Genomic DNA, 18,665 nt, shown 5'->3' with positions numbered 1-18,665 from the left:
ATTCTTCTATGTTCAGCAAAAGAAAGAAATTCATACAGGTTTGGAACAACTTGAAGGTGAGTAGGCTAAATGACAGAATTTTCATTTATGGGTGAACTTTAAGACTCCAACACATATTTGTCTCTTATTGAGTTTCAAAAAAGATCTCAAACTGCTCAAAATACAAACTGCAATCAAAAATAAGGGTTATCATATAATGAGGTCCTCAGCATTTAAATAAACCAGGCAGAAAAGTCCACAAAGTGTCAAAGACACGAAACAAACACTGTAAGCAGATGAAAACAGCACGCAACTGTCACTTCTCTTGTTTTCCAACTGAATCTTTCAGTGGAGAATTACAAATGGATCCAGGTCTCAGCACGTCTCTCCAGCAGCAGAGAAGCATTTGTCAGAGTGCCAGGAATCGTCCCATTTCCATATCTGAAATTAAAACGGGCTCCACAGAAACACCGGTGTTCCTTTGACACACTGCTTTAATATGCACACACTGCTACATGCTGCCTGTGGCAATACATTTTACTAGTACAATGCTCAAATTTATATACACTCGCAGGCTGTCCACCTCTTGTGCACCCGAACAGCATAAACAGCTTTTCAAAAAGAATTAACTATGTGATAAACAAACTAAATAACCTGAACAGGGCTAGATTATGTATTGTTTATTCTTTGGTTCTGTCATGACATGAATGACATATTTCATCCACCAATGAAAATTCATCATTTACTCACCCTTATGTAATTTCAAATGCTTTCATGCTCACCAAGTGGCACTATTTGATCAACAATATCAACCATTTTACTTTATTTAAAATGTAAGTTATTCCTGTGTTCAGATATCATGCTGATATGCTGCTCAAGAAACATTTCTTATTATTTTCATGTATTTTATCATTAGCCAATATTATTATGTTGAAAACAGTTGTGCTGCATAAAATTTTGAAGAAACCATGATAGGTTTTTTCAGGATTCTTTGATGAATAGAAATTTTCAACAAACAGCATTAATTTGAAATCAATATTTTGTAACATTTATAATGTCTTTACAGTTACCATTTTAATGCAACTTTGTTTAATAGAATAACTAATTTGTTTTGTTTTTAAACTATTGAACGGTAGTACATTTTTGGCACTACATCCAGATTGGATTGATCTATTTCACCTATGTTGTGATCATTGTTCTCAAAGTCGAACCCCTCAACATCCCCGAAGCGTGTACAGTCTTATAGCTCGTCCTGGGTCGACATTTCATTCAGTTACATTAGGCAGTTTTGATTTATATGCAACTTAATGTTGATGATCGCGTTATTTTAAATATGCACATGCGTACATTTGCTAATTGCTATCACTTGTTTCTGCTTCTTCTTCGCCTGTGTTTTGACAAGGAGATCATGTACTCTTTCAGGAGACGTGAAATAGCGCCCCTACTGTTTAACAGTGAAAACACGGTAAAGCAGGAAATTTCCGTCAATGGTAGGGATGCGTTCTCATATAAATGCCGGAAATTTTCGCCAATAGGAGTGGAAAGAGTTAATGAATATCAAAAACTCTGGACCAGATTATCACAAATGTACTGGAACATCATTCATACATTGGTAATGAAATCACTCAATCTGATAAATTACGCTCCATGTTTACGAAAAATTCTCCTACTTCTCTGGCTCACTCTTCCCAGCACTCAACATGCCCAGGCTTTGTTAAGCTTGTAGAGAATACTGAAATGTTCAAATGAGAACATTCTCCAACTTAAGGAGATAATTGTATCTAAAAATAACCAATCAAAATTGTGATTATTTCCGCCATGCACTCTGTCCTGCTGGGGAAGGCAGTGTGTCGGTCTGTGTTTGTGCGTACCTGATTGTGTGTGTAAGAGGTGCAGTGCTGTAATTTTCTCTGTGTATGTGAGTGACAGCTGCCGCACTGGGGTTGTGGAAACAGGCAGAGGTAGGAGAGGTTTGCTGATTGCAGAAGGAAAAGCTCTCAGCCCATTCTCAACACTTGCCTCTATTTCAGAGAGCGAAGGAATGAAAAAGAAAATACTGAAGAGGTGACGTGGACGTATTTTAAATAAAAACAATTAGGCGAGCAAAAGTGCACCACAGAAACAAAGAAAGAGAGAGACTGTGAGTGAGGAAGATAATGAAGCAAGGAAAGCCTCTATTGATTTGGAGTTTGTTTTATTCGGATATTCAATATGACATTTAGCATCAGACCGTACGACTAATCAGACTTTTCTGAGGTGAATTAATGCATTAAAGAAAAAAAGAAAGAAAACTGCCTGGTACCATTTAACAGCCCTGAAATATGAACCTACTTGTCAGAAATTCTTGTCAGGTTTCTGTGCTGCTCTTTTCCATAGAGAAAATGAACGGGGACTGGGGATATTTTGATCCAAAAAAGATCCATAAAAGTAGTCAATAAGGCTTGTAACACTTTATTCCAATTTTTTAAATAGCTTTATGTAAAAATCAGACAGGAATTTTCAGTCTTAGTCACTAGTTTTGAATGTGCTCATTCATTTTCACTGAATAGAAAAAAGCAGCTTTATCAATTTTTGTGTTTCAGAAGTCATACAGGTTTGGAACATTGATTTGAATGAATGTTGACAAAATTAATATTTAGGTGAACTATCTCTTTAAAACAATGTAGCATGGATTATTCCTTATCTCTTCCTTCTTAGGCTTCCAGAGAAAGACAAATGAACAATGGCGGTTGTCAATTTTCCAACACACAAAGCACTATGACAAGCCCATCACACAATCCTCAATAAAGCATCATGGATTGAGCCAAACAAAACTGTTACATAGTAACATCATATATTTCCTGGGATGTTACTTTGTTCTTAAGGCCATTGCACACTGAGTCCGAAATTTTTGTATGCGTTTTTTCGTATTCGTGATTCGGTGGCTCTGAATTGTCAAAACACCATTCAAACACTATTCAAACTGCTTGCTACGGATGCGAAAAACGCAGAAAATCAAACCCAATATGATGTTTTTTATGACAAACGAAAGTTTCGGTGGCAGTATGCAAGCGTGAAAGTTCTTAAGGCCAATACACACTAAGTCCGAAATTTTCGTATGCGTTTTTTCCGTATTCGTGATACGTTGGTTCTGAATGATCAAAACACCTTGCAAACACCATTCAAACTGCTTGCTACGCATGCGAAAAATGCAGAAAATCGAACCCGATTGGATTTTTTTTATGACGGACGAAGGTTTCGGAGCCAGTGTGCAACCGTCATTGACATCACGTGAGGTCGAATGTATTTTTTAACGTGCGAAAATTTCGGACGTGAATTTCGGACTCGGTGTGCAAGATGCTGGCTTTGATTCCAGGTCACTTCTCCTCATCTGACACCATTGAGAAAGAAGAATAGAACCATTCACTCCACTTTCAATGCCCCTTTTTTCTATAATCAGCCCTTCCGAAATTATGCAAATGACAGTTTTTTTATATATTGCAGCATACATTACATCATCTCATGCAGAGCTGAAAGACTAAAAGCTTGTCACAGCTGACATTTTACATTCATATGTGCGTTAGACACAAGATTATTCCTAAGACCTTTCCATTTTACGTCTTGCCGCATGAGTCACTGGAGGCCATTGTCATGTTTCAAACTTGTATAACCTCAATTCTCTTACAGAGCAAACCTGCATTATTACTAAAGAAACAAGAAAGAATGGACCCTGTTTAAAATGTCATATTATTGAAATAAAACAGGTTCCAAACGTTGAATTGTTTTTATGATAAAATGAATACTTTTAATGCCAAGAACAACAACAATATAGTTTACTATGTAAGTGTCCATACTAGCATAAGATATATTCCTGTTTATTCTAAGTCCACGCTGTAGTTTTATCATCTGCCACTTTAAATGCTTGAGCTCTTCAAAGCAGTGGGTTCTGATTGGCTGTCAATGTTTTCATCATTCATCAGCTGAAAAGAATCATTCTGAAAACAATATCCATATTCCATTTTTATTATAGTTTTGGTGAGGACTGCTATTCTTTTATTCAAACGATTTTTAGGACTATATCTTTATCGTTATCATTATAGTAATTGTCCTCGGTATGAACAGGCTTTTATTCAGCAGGGACACATTAAATTGATCAAAAGAGACAGTAATGGTTTTTACATTGTTTAAATGAAATGCTATTCTGAGGGATCATGTGACACTGAAGACTGGAGTAACGATGATGAAAATTCAGCTTTTACATTACATTTAAAAATATATTCAAATAGTAAACAGCTCTTTTATATTATAATCGTACTGACCTCAAAAACTTTTGTATGGTTTACTAATATGTGCAAATATCATTTTAAATAAAAACATAATATAGTCACAAGAATATAGAGGAAGAGGCGCCATAAGTATCTTGATGTAGGTACACTGTCTTGCTTTACTGTCACCGCTTATGTTGTTCCTAAAGACTGTCACAACAAGAAGATGATGTTGAGCATCATGAAGGTATAAAAGCTCCATCTTTGAGTTTGCTGCCTTTGTTCATAGCGATTCACCGGTGGAACGGACCTTTTAAGGGTTTGTTTAGTTTGCCAAAAGCAAATATAGTACAAGAGGCAGTTATCTCTAAGTATTTTGTAGTGTATAATGCAGCACTCAGACTATGGTAATCTTTTTTTCTTTTCTTTAACTTGATGGCGGGGTCAAACTCAGTCTTTCTGTAAGCTACACTTAACTGTTATCAAAGTCAGCGCTTAACAGCCAAGTATGGGTCTGAATGAGGGCTGAGAGCTACAGCCATACAGAAACACAAAGAACTTTTCCATTTAAAGGCAAAATATGTACGATTTTTAGATTAAAATATCCAAAAACCACTAAAGCCACTTTTGTTGACTTGTGTGCTTACATTATACCAAATGTTTGCAACAATGTTTAAAACCAAAGAAATCAGCTGTTTTAACCAGTGTAACGGCACGCATGTGGCAAAGCATTGTTGATGTTTAACAAAATCCAACAACACACCTTCTCTGGTTCACCTTAAAGCTGCAGTCTTCAGTTTGTCCTCTTTGTCGCCATCTCTGTTCGAAATCTGCAATTGCAGTCATTCGCGGAATTATAAATTTGTTTTCTTAAATATGTATTTTGGATCATTTTTAACCCCAAAAAAGCTATGGACTGCAGCTATAAGATAACACATGAAACTACAGAAAGGTCATTTCTGGTAAGGAGTCCATTTTTAATCCCTTCTCATATGAATTTTATAAATAAGATAAATCACACTTTTGGAAATTGTTGGAAAAAGTTGGAAATGTCATTAGTTAGTTTTCTTATCACAATAACACAATTAAGTAAAAATAGGAAAACATAGCAATTTTGAATCATTTCAAAACTTTGGTTTAAGTGAATGTAATTTTTGCCGTGTGTCATGCACTGGCAATGACAAAATATATATTTTTAAATATTTTAAATATAGTATGTACATTTTCCTTTCTCTAAACAAGGGTTTCCCAGACTTTTGTGAACGAAAAGCTAATAATTAATTAAATCATAAAAATGCTAAATTAAAATAAATACTTTAATATTTAAACAATCCAAATAAAAACAGAAAAATATTTTATTTGTTTACCGGCATATCATCATGTGACCAATAACTGGCATCAGAGAAGATGAACATGCAAATACACTGATAAATTATTTAAATATAAGCCAAGAAATCTCAGGGGAAACTTCGAATAAATATTTTAGCTCAGAGAGAATGTCTATCAGAAAATGTTTTGGGAATCTCAGCTCTTATCAAATATTTCAAACTAAATACTCTCTTGGGAATATACTTTTTAATTTTAGTAATTCAAGGGTTTTTCCAGTGTCCTCAATAATACTTTGAATTGTGCCAGTCTTTTCTAAAATTCAGTTAACTAACAAAATCATCAATTTAATCATCCTCCAGGAAGTGATATCATTATGAAAGGTTAACAGTAGAAACAAATAATTAAATAAATAAATCTGTATTTGAATTCTGTTTAACTTCAAGTCGACAGCCTCTTGTAACCTAACTCTCACAATGACTATTAGGCACCTTATTAATTTTCATGACACAGGGTAAATCATTAAGCTTTAATGAAGAAGGTTTAAGTGGCTCAGATGGAGCATATTCCTTGAAAATCTGCTATATACCCCATTGAATACTTTACATTTACAATTACTGTCTTGAAACTAATTCATCATAATAAAGTTCTAACGAATACCTATTTCCTGTAGCCTGCAGTGAAAAGATTGGGCTTAAAACACCCAGAAGAATTCTCCAATCACTAAACAAATCAATGTGCTTTGTGCATTATTCATTTCCTTCCATTGGTCAAGGGAACAAATAACTAAAAACAAAAACTAAAACTAAAACAAAACCTGAAACTAAAACAAAGAGTTAACACACATTAGAAAAAAAATCACGAAAAATTAAAGGGTGTTCTTTTATGAAAAACATTTAAAGGGTCAGAAATCTCTGGAGTTATAATGAAGCAGCAGAACAGCAGGTCAATAGGACATTTTTATGAGCAGAGTGTTGCAGAAGTGTTGTGCTCGACTGCAACTGATGGCCTGAGACATTCATTTTACAAGAGGAGTATGAAACAATTACATTTGCAAATTAAAGTTCACACGCTTCCAACTCCAGTACAAAAAGATCAGCATTTTTAGATGGGACAAGAGAAGCAAAATGCACTAAATAGGAACAAGTACAGTAGCTGCCATCAAATTTAATATATTCATTTAAAAGATTTATGGAAATTGTCTTAATCATTACTGTATAGTATATTAGGCCCCAAATGTACATACTGTATATGGTATCATTTGCAGATGCCATTTAGTTCGATATTGTGCTATATAATACAATGGCATTCTGTACCTTGGGTCTTTAGTGACCCTGACGTCATTCACTCCTCATTAATTTCAACCCTTTTAGTATTCCTCAATCAATTAATTATATATATAATGTTTCATAAGTGCAATTAACCTTTATTCCAGGTGGCAATGTCTTAAACACAATGAATAAGTGACACACAAAGTTACCGCAGAAAACAAAAGAATAGGAAGTATCACCAGCAAACCTTCAAATGGCTCAGCTATTTACTACAGAGCAAGTACTGATCGCAAACAAATATTAGTGTCACTGTCACTTGATGGTGGATCTAGCGAAGAAGCTATCAAATCCAAATATTGATTTTTGAAGATGTTGAAAATTAAGAATGTGTTTGATATCGCAAACAGATGCTGAATGTACTGGGAAATGAACTCAGTGAAGGACAATGATGATGGTATAAAACATCTGCTCAAACTGAACCCTACCAAAAGGCTCCAAAAGGTAACAAATTATTTATTATATTCTTCTGTAATTGTTACCCAAATATCAGGAGACTTTTATATTATCGCAACAGGTGGAAATCCATTCGTATTCGTAATATGTAATAATGACTGGAGAAACATTTGTGAATTGGATTCAATAGTAGAAGTGCGAATAAATAATAAATAATTAATAATAAATAATACATTCTAGCCATTTCATTCTTAACATACAGTTGGAAAACGGAATAACACTTGAGCGTTTGAGCAACCGGACACACACATATTTCTCTGTGACGTGTCAACGCCGATCGCTTTGGCCAGATCGTATTTATAGGGGGCAGGGCACTTTAGATTCTAGAAAGCATTTGATTGGACAGAAGAGGTGATGAGATTTTGAAGTCAGTGGTGATGTCATAAAAATCCATGATCCATTTTAGCAGAAGTGAGAGACTAAGTTTTGAATGGTTATATCTCCTAAATGCAAATTTTGTCATTGTTTTGGAACACACCAGCGTATTCATAACCTTAAGGCTTACATTTTCATACTGAAAGCTAAAAAACTTAAATTTTGGTTTCAGGGAGCCTGTAAGGGTTAAAGACATCATGAAATCAAAATTTAAAAAAAAATGTTATGGAATATTGCTGTATGTATTATAAAGGACCTATCTGCGCATATTATTATTTTGTAAAAATTCAAATGCCTTTGTAATCTCTAATCAAAATAACTTACACTGACATCTCTTCTCTGATGATGCATTCAATGGCGCGAGGGCGGGAGAACCTGTCACTCATATAAGATCAACCAATGGCAAACCAGCCAACGATCCAATCATTTCCCAATGAAGAAAATCAAGTCCAGCCCTACATTATTTCTTGTTCGAGGAGCTATTTGTGTCACACGGATAGGGCCGAAAAGACAATCGCAACTTGTTTCATGCCAACTTTAAATGTGACATAAAACTCCAAAAGTGTCTACAAAAGGTTGCCTGAGTGAGAAATGTAACACTGATAGTGAAGAAATCCCACCTATCCTCCCAGATCGCACTTTTGAAAGCACCACAATGCATCTTCTGACGTCATGTCACATCAGTGAGGTGAAGAAACAGCCTTTAGAGCCGATAGTCATCTCAGCCTTACTCAAGCCTGGAAACTCTTATATTTATCACATTCCTTCAAGGACAACCTTTCCCACTCAACCGAAACCATGGTAACATGACAGACAGGTTTATAACATTCGCCAATAAACCAAGCGCACATGAAATGGCACTCATACGGCAGGACTCATTTGAGGATATTGATATCCAACATTTCGGCATTTCATAATCATTTGTGATAATAGCTGTCCGTAATAAACACAGGCACATTACACTAAGGCGAGCACATTCAGTCAATTAGTTGTGACTGAAAGGTAAGTGTGTCATAAGTCTCGAGTTAAAAATGGTGACTGTAATCGCCTACCACCTGCTGCATCTCCTCTCATACTTTATTCCACAGGTTTTCATAATTCATTCCACCTACACGACAATCTCATGTATAAGTTCATGCACTGAACAGCAAAAAATAAAGTGACAGTGAAGGCCAAGCATGGTATAATACTAACTATATGTCCTCTGCATTTAACCCATTCAAATTAGTGCACACATATTAGGAGCAGCGAGTATGTGAACACACACTGCAAACCGTGGAGACACACACACACACACACACAGGGAGTGAATGCTGATTAGGTGCATTGTTCAAGGGCACCTCAGTCTTGGGTATTGAGGATGGAAAAGAGCACTTTTTGTTATTGAGAATCGAACCCACAACCTTTGTTTCACAAGTCTGACGCTCTAACCATCCGGCCATGACTGCCCCAAATAATGTTACTGTTTGTTAAGGGAAAACCCATGTTACTTAAGTATGGAGCAGAAACAACGCAACCTCTGCATCTGTTTTCAGGCATTCAGTCTCTCTAGCTCTGCAAAGCTTTTCTAATATTAATGTGAATGCTATGATCATAACATTTCTTTTTCCAGTGATATTCCTTTGAGCTTTTCTCTTTTGTAATGTCTCTCAGCCATCTCTCTTTCTACAGTCTTTCTTCAAATCTCCCTCTTGGTCACTCTCTCTCTTCCCCCATCATGAGGACACGTCCCTTACTACTGATTGGCTATGTGTCCGATCCACTTTCAAAAGCTCTCAGAAATCGCCAAGGGGGTAATCCACCAGCCGGAAACTGAAGTCTCCCCGGGGCCGCCATTGGCTAACAAGCCTTCACCTGCTGTTAGCATTCCATTGACTCCCATTCATTTTGGCGTCACTTTGACAGCGAATAACTTCACATTCGATTCATTTAAAGACTCGATTTGTCCATCAAAATGAACAAATATTTTCCCGAGTCAATTTGTTCATTTCGCTCGTTGAATGAACCAAATGACACGAAAAAAGGAACGAGTTCGAACAGGAGAGTCACGAACATGCATCACAAAACAGAGCAAGGCGACCATTTGAGCTTATCCAACGTCATTTTTTTTTTTAAATGAGCGATCGTTTCGCTTGATAAGACCCTTATTCATCGTCTGGAATCGTTTAAAGCCCTTTGAACAGTTTGCCGTTTGCACTGAAACTCTCATTTGGACCTTGAACCGTTTGGTTCCCAATGAAGTCCATTATATGGAGAAAAATCCTGGAATGTTTTCATCAAAAACCTTAATGTCTTTTCGACTGAAGAAAGAATGCCATGGATATCTTGGATGACATGGGGCGGGGGTGAGTAATTTATCAGGAAAAGTTTTTTTTAAAAGTGAACTACTCCTTTAAGAGTCTCATAATGTGAAAGTAGATAACAATATAGAATGAAGATTTCAACAGTTTTTGCAACTTTGTGTCATTCATCACTGATTCCCTACTTGACTTTGAAAAGCTCTGAATGCCAGCAACCAACTGGTCCTGTCTAGACTGCTTTTCAAAGCTGTTGCCGAAATCTAACACACAAATATTGAGCAAGATAAATCTCCTTAATGTTTAATAGGATCAACAAATCTAAATCAAATGCATACTCTGCTTCTGACGAAAGACTGATGGAAAACAATGGCTCTATAATAAGCTATTTTTCTTATGTGAAATCCCTTTTTTCCTTTCATTTACAAATCATGTCGTCTACTAAATCAAATAGTCTGCGGTTACAGCTATAGATCATTTATTTTAATATTTCAGAATAGATTAGGGTTCAGAAAGCACCTCATGCATAAACAATACGATTATTTACATTTTCTGATTATTATAGCAATAATAAAACGGGCATAATTCAATGTGGACGCTTGGCCTAAAAAAAATTGTTTATGCTTCCCAAAAGCACTCAAAGACCTTTCATCCGCTCAGATTTCTGCATTTGCATTTAATTTGTGTTCTCTGCATTTGATAATAAAGCATTATATATTGTGAATAAATTTTGTCTCGCAGTTCAGGAAAAGAATAAATAAAATAAAATATCAAATACATTTAAAATATTCATATTAATAATAAAAGAAGAATACAAAAGAATATACAAATAATATTATTATATGATATAATCATATAAGTAGGGCTGTCAAGCACTTGTATATTTAAATCTAAATAATTCAGACATGACCAAATCACTGAATCGTCAAAAAAAAGTTAGAGTATAGTTTTAATTTATTTTAATTTTATTCAGCTTACAGTTAACAGCATTTTCGACAGCCCTAGATACAGTATAAGATGATCGACTTTGAAGATTGCAGTTGGAGTGCCGTCAACGGGAATTGAACGCCTCAGTCTTTGAGACGGGACATTAGTTGTGACACACTGAGCAATTGTGTATTTATGATTTGAACAGATTTTTTCATGCTTCTAATTTTCTCATCATTTCTCATTGAGTGCTCACGACGTCGATCCGTCATTATCCTTCGGCATATCTTAAACAAAATCCTCGTCTCATTAGCAAGACGCAGTGTGGTCTCCCGCCCCGAGGCAGATTAACAAATCTGACACACGGTGGTAATTAAAAGCCAGACATGGGCATTAATTCGCTAATCTGGGCTTGATTTGAACATTTTGGACTTTTATGTGTGCCGGTTTATAGGAGAACCCTGAGTGAATATCAGTTTCATCCTCTCAGATCTGTGGGGAATAATAACGGCTTTGAGTTTAGCCTCTCGTCCCGTTAGATGTCCTCAACTTCTGAGGCTTCAAGCTGTGTCACACAGCAGAGTCTGCATTCATGCTTCCAAAGCAAAAGTTTCTTATGCCGTCGAAAAGAGAGGTACAGAGAACATAAAAACAGAGGGGGTTTGGCTTTAAAGGTGAAGTAGCCCTACAGTATGTTAGATTTTTAAAGTTAAAAATAAAAATATATTTTATGAACGTTTCTTAACGTTAATTGTTCATTGGCTATTATTAGTATGCCATACATGGGTTTATCTCACTCTCAGCCAAAAGTGTAAACATTGAACAGAAGCTTTGCGGGTGAGTAAATGAACACAAAATCTCCATTTTTAGATGAACTATTCCTGTCAAATGCAAATTGCAACATTTGGATGGACACGTTGGACATTTGGATGAAGGGCAGCATGTAGGCGCTTACTACAAAAGTGTTTCTCTTTTACTCTCCAAATGTTTTTGCTACTCTCTCAATCAGTTTAATAATAGTCATATCGATTAATTCCATTTTCCCTTTTTAGATGCTTTTTGCTGTGGCCTGAAATGGCCATGAGGAAATTGTAAAAAGAGTCTTTTATTTTATTTTATTTTTTATTTAACCTTTATTTTACCAGGTAGGCCGATTGAGAACAAATTCTCATTTACAACGGCGACCTGATCTTCAGAATATCCTCACTGTGCAATAGAGAATGAAAAAGTTGTAACTTTCTGTGTGTGTATGTATGTATACTATAAAATGAAATCTATTGTGTACTGTATACACATATTTATATTTTTCATATATATGTTTTTAAGAACCTCTTTTCACAGACACACTGACATTTCATACCCTATAGAAAGGACATCAGAAAGTACATTACAAACATGAAAATCCATTCAATAAAATAAAGTACTTCAGGCACAAAAGCTACTGTAGGACCGATATTATTTTAAGCTGCTAAAAAAGAGACAAGTATAACCCAGGTTTGACTGGAAAGCCACTGAGTGCACGAGAACGCTGAAGTGATGTAGCATTGATGAAATAAGCCTGACGCAGCAGTGCGGCAGAAAATAAATACTTTAGAGCAGAGTCGTCTATGAAGTCTGGGGAATGATTCATAAAATATAATTAAAGCACTGACAGCAACAGAATGCTCCAAAATAACCGCAGGAAGAGCTCTGGATTCTCAGAACAGTATATTTAGATCATCCCTACAGAAGTGGATCTCAACCAGTGGGTCAAGGCCCCAAAATGCACTATAGCTCAGTTCTAAAAGGGTGAATAACAAATGGAAGTACAATGTGAAAAGCAAATAACAGGCAGGAGGCAGCTAATCATCATGAAAAGCTAAGATGGCTAAATAAAAAAAAACATTTATTTCATAATTGAGATCCCCGCCCCCCCACTTTGAATTCTTTTACTTCAATTTAAGGTTAGATTCATTTTTTTTAATGAAAGATTAAAAAGATAAACAATGCAGATTTTATACAGCCAGTTTTGATCATATTTACAAGGGGTACCATTAATTCTGAGCACGTCTGCAGCCTATGGACAATCTCTTTATGAATGTTTTGAAGCGCTGAAGTGGTGGTTGTGTAGCTGTAAATTGTGAGACAGAAAGCTCTCAGATTTCATCAAAAAGATCTTCATTTGTGTTTTGAAGGTGAACGAAAGTCTTACGGGTTTGAAATGACATGAGGGTAAGTAATGACAGATTTTTCATGTTTGGGTGAACTAACCCTTTAATATTTTTGTGGAAAGCATTTTTCAGGATTTGTTGATGAATAGAAAGTTCAAAAGAACAATACTTATTTAAAATATAAATCTTTTCTATTTTAAATATCTAGGTCCACTTTTGATCAATTTAAAACATCATTGTTGAATAAAAGTATTAAATCCTTTTTTTTTTATCTTACAGAACCCAAACTTTTGAACAGTAGTTTATCTAGAATATATATAAAAAAACACTTCCCATAGTTAGTCACTGCATGTCCAATGTAAAATGTTGGTCCTAAAGAAAAACCATTTGAGGAGCACTGCTGTGGGACAACTGTCCCGTCCTCTAGTGACATACACCAGGAATAGTGAAGTCACTCAGGATGTCACTCTCTTTCACCAGAATTGGCTATATAACAGGGAAAACGTCCTTCATAACAGGAAGGTTGATTCCTACTATTTCACACACACAGATGATGGATGGGGAGTCTCAATGATTCTTTCCCCTCACAGCGGGAATGAGCCACTCTTGGGACTAGATTAATTTAGACAGATAACACTGCAAGATCAAACCAAACAACAGAAGGACATTTATCACCTAAATCAGCAGTGAAAGGTTCCATCACACTGAGCATGTGTTAACAGGCCAATAGGGAATCATGCACTGTATATACAATAAGAAAATAGCTAGATTCCTTTTGATTTTACTTAATTACTTTTGGTATTTAAGTATTTTAAAAGAACTAAAATGTCAGTACAGAAATATTACATACACTGATCCCTATAATAACTGTATCCTTGATCCAACAAAGTGGCTATTTACAGTATCTCAGATTTATACTCTGAGGCTGTTGCATGCTTGATTCTGATCAGTTGACTAATGTTCTAAGATATGCAATTATATTTAAGTAAATACATAGCTAGCATAATAGTCATGCGACAATGAAGACTGAAGTTACGATGCTGAAAATCCAGCTTTGCATCGGGAATAGGAATAAATACATTTACATTTAAAAAGATTAAATTAAAATTAACTATACAAATAGTTATGATTAAATAAATGCAGCCTTGGTGAGCAAAAAATACTTCTTACAGAAAAAAAAAAAATCGTACAGATGCCAAACTTTTGAAGGGTGGTGTATACGATCATGCCAACTCACTAAATCAGAAGCATTTTTAATAGGTAATATCATATTATGTATAATGACAAACTTGTGACGCAATGGAAGTGCTATTTAATGTTTCTGAAAATATACCCAAAAGATGCCTGGCATCTTCACGCAGACATTTATAACAGCTTTTAAAAAGTCAGGGTTAGGGTTAATGCCTATTACAAAATGCCCTGATAATTCAAAGAGTGAGTGACTTGGCCTCTGTGAACATTCAGCTGTCAAACTCCTCAGAGATGCCAGCCAAGGTCACAAGCACTTGTCTTAACCAAGTGGAGCTGGCGTGGGCTCTGCTTCATCTTCATCTCACAGCACTCCTAAACCACTCCTATCAACTCAGCCAGATCATGGCCATGCCAAACACTGCTATCACTCACCTCTGAATGAGATTTTTACAAACCTGTATCCTGAATACAAACCTGAACACATAAATCTCACTAATGCAACATTATCCACACAATGCACCCCTACATAACCCACCATTCAGACACTCAGTGATGTCTCCCATTCTTGTTATTCAGCCTGACAGAATAACAAGTGTCATACAAATAAAACGTCTTATGTAATATTGCAATTTTCAGACTCTTTGAAGCTTAGTCCTGCACAACTACCGGTAAATTGTCCTCCACAGCTTCTTACCTGCCAGAATATGCTGTCTATTGTGTTTCCAAGGAAGCCTTCCCGTGTTTCTGAAGACAGGAGCTTAGGTCCGAGTATCGTCATGAACTCATCAAAGTCCACCTGTCCATCACCTGTAAAACACATTAAAGTCAGAATTCTGCACACAAATCCCTAACTATGAACTAAATGGTACTTTTAATGTTTTTACTTTTATTATACTATTGTAATTTTGTAAAAACTTATATGACTTTTATATGACTTTCTTATATTTAACTTTGTAAATAACAAATATGATACAAGCATAATTCTGTTTAAGAATTAACTATGACATGCTTGTAATTAATATATATATATTTAATTATACCTTATTGATTAATAACAAAGTCACAAAACATACCTAAAATGCTATTTTTTCACTTTAACTACATAATCAGGATAAAAATAAAAGATTATTACATGAATTAAAGTTTGATTGATTACATTAAGAATCACGAGAGCAGCTTTAGATTAGGCATACTATACTGGGGTCCTAAGCTGGGACTCATCACTTTGCAGGACTCAGCACTTCACCACGATGGAAGTAAAAAATTACCTCCATGACATTTATTTTTAATAGTATAAACCTTTAAAGACAGACCTACTGAGAGCTACGAGGTTGTTAATCCATTGTATTTGCTTCTGCTAAAGCTTCTTTTTAAAATAATCGTGCTAGACAGCAGAATTACTGATGAAAAACTACATTACCCATGATGCTCTACAGAAAATTACATTAAGCAGAGTCGAAATAAAGCGACACACGCAGCAAAAGATCTTGTTAGCTCCGCCCACTCCCATGAAGAACTGCGAATGCTGTAATTGTTTGTATATATTTGCATATTTTGCAGTAAAAAAAAAGAAAAAAATATATGTTTAGTTTCAACTCAAAGTTATTGTGTACTGTAGTGTTGTGATTCACCTCATACAGTAGCTGATTGTCTTGGTTCATGGCTTTTAACTCTAACATTCTATATTCAGGGTAATTATTATGACAGAGCAAATATATAACACACCAGATTTAAACCCATTAACAAACACATCATCTGTTATGATCAATCCGTCTATAAATGAACAAACATAATGTATTTTCAGTGAGTGAGCGTGGCCTATGCTTGCAAAACTACTTATTGGCTTCCTCGGACAATGTAGCACTCCTGAAGATGACTCAGTCTGACAAACCTCAGCTGAACTCTGAACATTAATGTGAATCATCAAGCGCTGCTGCTCATCTGATTATATCAGCTGGCAAAATCCATCTGCTGTCAGGCAGCTTGGCTCAGTGGCCAGGTGTCATGCTTGAATGTACAGATGTGTAAAATGACAGTCCATCACAGTATCTAATGAGCTTCAGAAGCAGCCTTTACAGTATGCATACTAAAGAAGATTAAAACCATAATAAACAATAATGGATAGTAAAATACTTTGACATCCGACAACAGTGTATCAATTAACACTGACAACAATTCCACTTCTTTTTGGCAAATCACCAATCACTCCATATATTACTGATGATACCATTACTACTTAGTCACATTATTTGATTGTAGGTAGGGTCGCATTTAAACAAAAATGTTATATTTTTAATGACTTTGAAAATAATTTCAAATAAAACATACATTTTGGTTTAATTTTCTACTATATATGGAATAAGCAATTTAGCTTAATTTAGCTTTCACTGAAATTGACTACTTTATGCAATTTTGGATTTTTTTTTGTCTTTGCATTTTCTGTTCAATCCTGTTATACTGTGACATACTCATAACCAAGAGCACATGCATTTTATTTTAATCAACAATCTTTCAAAAACCATATCTGTCACTGATGTTTAGCTCAGGTTTATTCTGTTTTAATATTACGATTCATGGTTCACAGTAGAAGAGTCTTGTTCTCGGAAGGTTTTGGGGGCGAAATAGCCTTATGTTTCTGATAAAGATGACTGGGCAAATACCCTGACTCACAGAAATTAAAATATAAAACTATAAAAATGATGAAAATTGTATTAAAACTGAATTTTTCTGACATAAAAAATATGTATGTAGGGTCCTTAATCTAAAGTGACCAGCCTGAAATCAAAGGAACTGTCCAGTTAAATTTTTTGCATGACCAAATGCTAATGAAGTAGGAAAATATTACTGCTTTATTCATTCATTTCCACTTAAACTCCTCAAGAGATACGCATAAGATGTCAGGCCAAAAAGCCTGTAAATTAGTTCTGCTGGCTTAGAGGAGATGAAACTGAAATTGCTTTGAGAATACAAACCCAGTAAAATAAGCACATTGACAACTAACAGATTCACAATTGATTGTAGAATATTGCTAAATCTGTATGACTATGAGTTACAATCAGAGCATCACATACACATGGATGCTCCAGTCCAACTCAATGTCATTATCAGATCTGAAAACACACACATATATATAAATATACTACCCCAAATCAGAAAAAGTTGGGACATTTTGTAAAATGTTATTTGTTAATATTTTTAAAATATTTTTTATATTTTATATATTTTCGTCTTTTTTTAACTGACAAAAGTACAAAGAAACGTTTTCCAATGTTTTCACTGACCAACATAATTGTATTTCGTAAATATGAACTAATTTTGATTTTGAACGCTGCAACACACCCCAAAAAAGTTGGGACAGAGACATGTTTACCACTATGTCACATCACATTTCCTTTTAATTAAACTTTTTAATCATTTGGGAGATGAGGAATATTTATAACAGTGGAATATTTGCCCAATCTTGTCTGATACAAGACATCCACTCAATAGTCTAACAGCCTAATTCTACTTTTCATGATGCATGATACATTTTACATAAGAGCCATATCTGGACTGCAGTAAAAAGGCAGGCACATCTCTTCTATAGTGCATGTGTCTAGAAACCACTCAGTTGTAGCACAGTAGGCCTGGAAATATGTCATCTTGATGGAAGTCTACAATCTTGATGTCTCTGTACAATCCAAATATATGCCTCCATGTCAATGGTGCCTTCACAATAATGCAAATTACCCATATCGCTTGCACTGATACACCTCAATACCAGGACAGATGTTTGCTTTTCGTCGCTGGTGAAAGTCTGGTTGGTCCCTTTTGTCTTTGGGACTATTCCATTTTCTCCCCAAAACAAGTTGAAACATGGATACATCTGACCATAGCAGACATTTTCACTTTCTTCTAGACCATCTGAGATGAGCTCAGGCCCAGAGAACTCGCCGGCATCTCCACATAGAACTGATGGAAAGCTTTCTCCTTGCGTAACAGAGATTCAAGTGTCATTTTTTGATGCAGAGCCAGACTGTGCTCAGTGAAAATGGTTTTCCAAATGACTCCTGAGCACATGTGGCTGTATTTGAGAGAGTAGCATGATGGTATCTTGTGGAATGCCATCTGAGGACTGCCTTACTCAACACAGACTGAGATTTCTCTGGATTCCCTGAATCTTGTGACAATATTTCGTATGGAAGCTGATGAAAGGCATAAATGCTTTGCAATCTTCCATTGAGAAATGTGATTTTCGGTTTCACTTTATTTTGATGGTCCCTTTAACACATTATGTTGTCTATAAGTAACATTGCACCTACAGGTCTACTAACTCTCAGAGTGATAGTAGAGAATTAGTATGAGAACTGGCCAGTGGTGGAATGTAACGAAGTACAAATACTTTGTTACTTT

At 35.5% G+C, this 18,665-nt stretch overlaps 1 protein-coding gene across 2 annotated transcripts in view; it reads right to left on the bottom strand.

Moving 5' to 3' along the window:
* Window positions 1–18,665, bottom strand: part of caln1 (calneuron 1) — a 48,108-nt gene that overhangs the window by 16,170 nt on the left and 13,273 nt on the right. For both annotated transcript variants that reach the window (XM_039670399.2, XM_039670398.2), the window contains exon 4: window positions 14,968–15,080. In XM_039670399.2, coding sequence (XP_039526333.1) covers window positions 14,968–15,080 — 113 coding nt within the window. The remainder of the gene's footprint in view (window positions 1–14,967; window positions 15,081–18,665) is intronic.

Source organism: Pimephales promelas, chromosome 16, assembly GCF_988280905.1.
Source record: "Pimephales promelas chromosome 16, fPimPro1.hap1.1, whole genome shotgun sequence".
Lineage (NCBI taxonomy): Eukaryota > Metazoa > Chordata > Actinopteri > Cypriniformes > Leuciscidae > Pimephales > Pimephales promelas.
The sequence above is the reverse complement of the archived record's forward strand: the minus strand, read 5'-3'. Positions and strand labels throughout refer to the sequence as shown.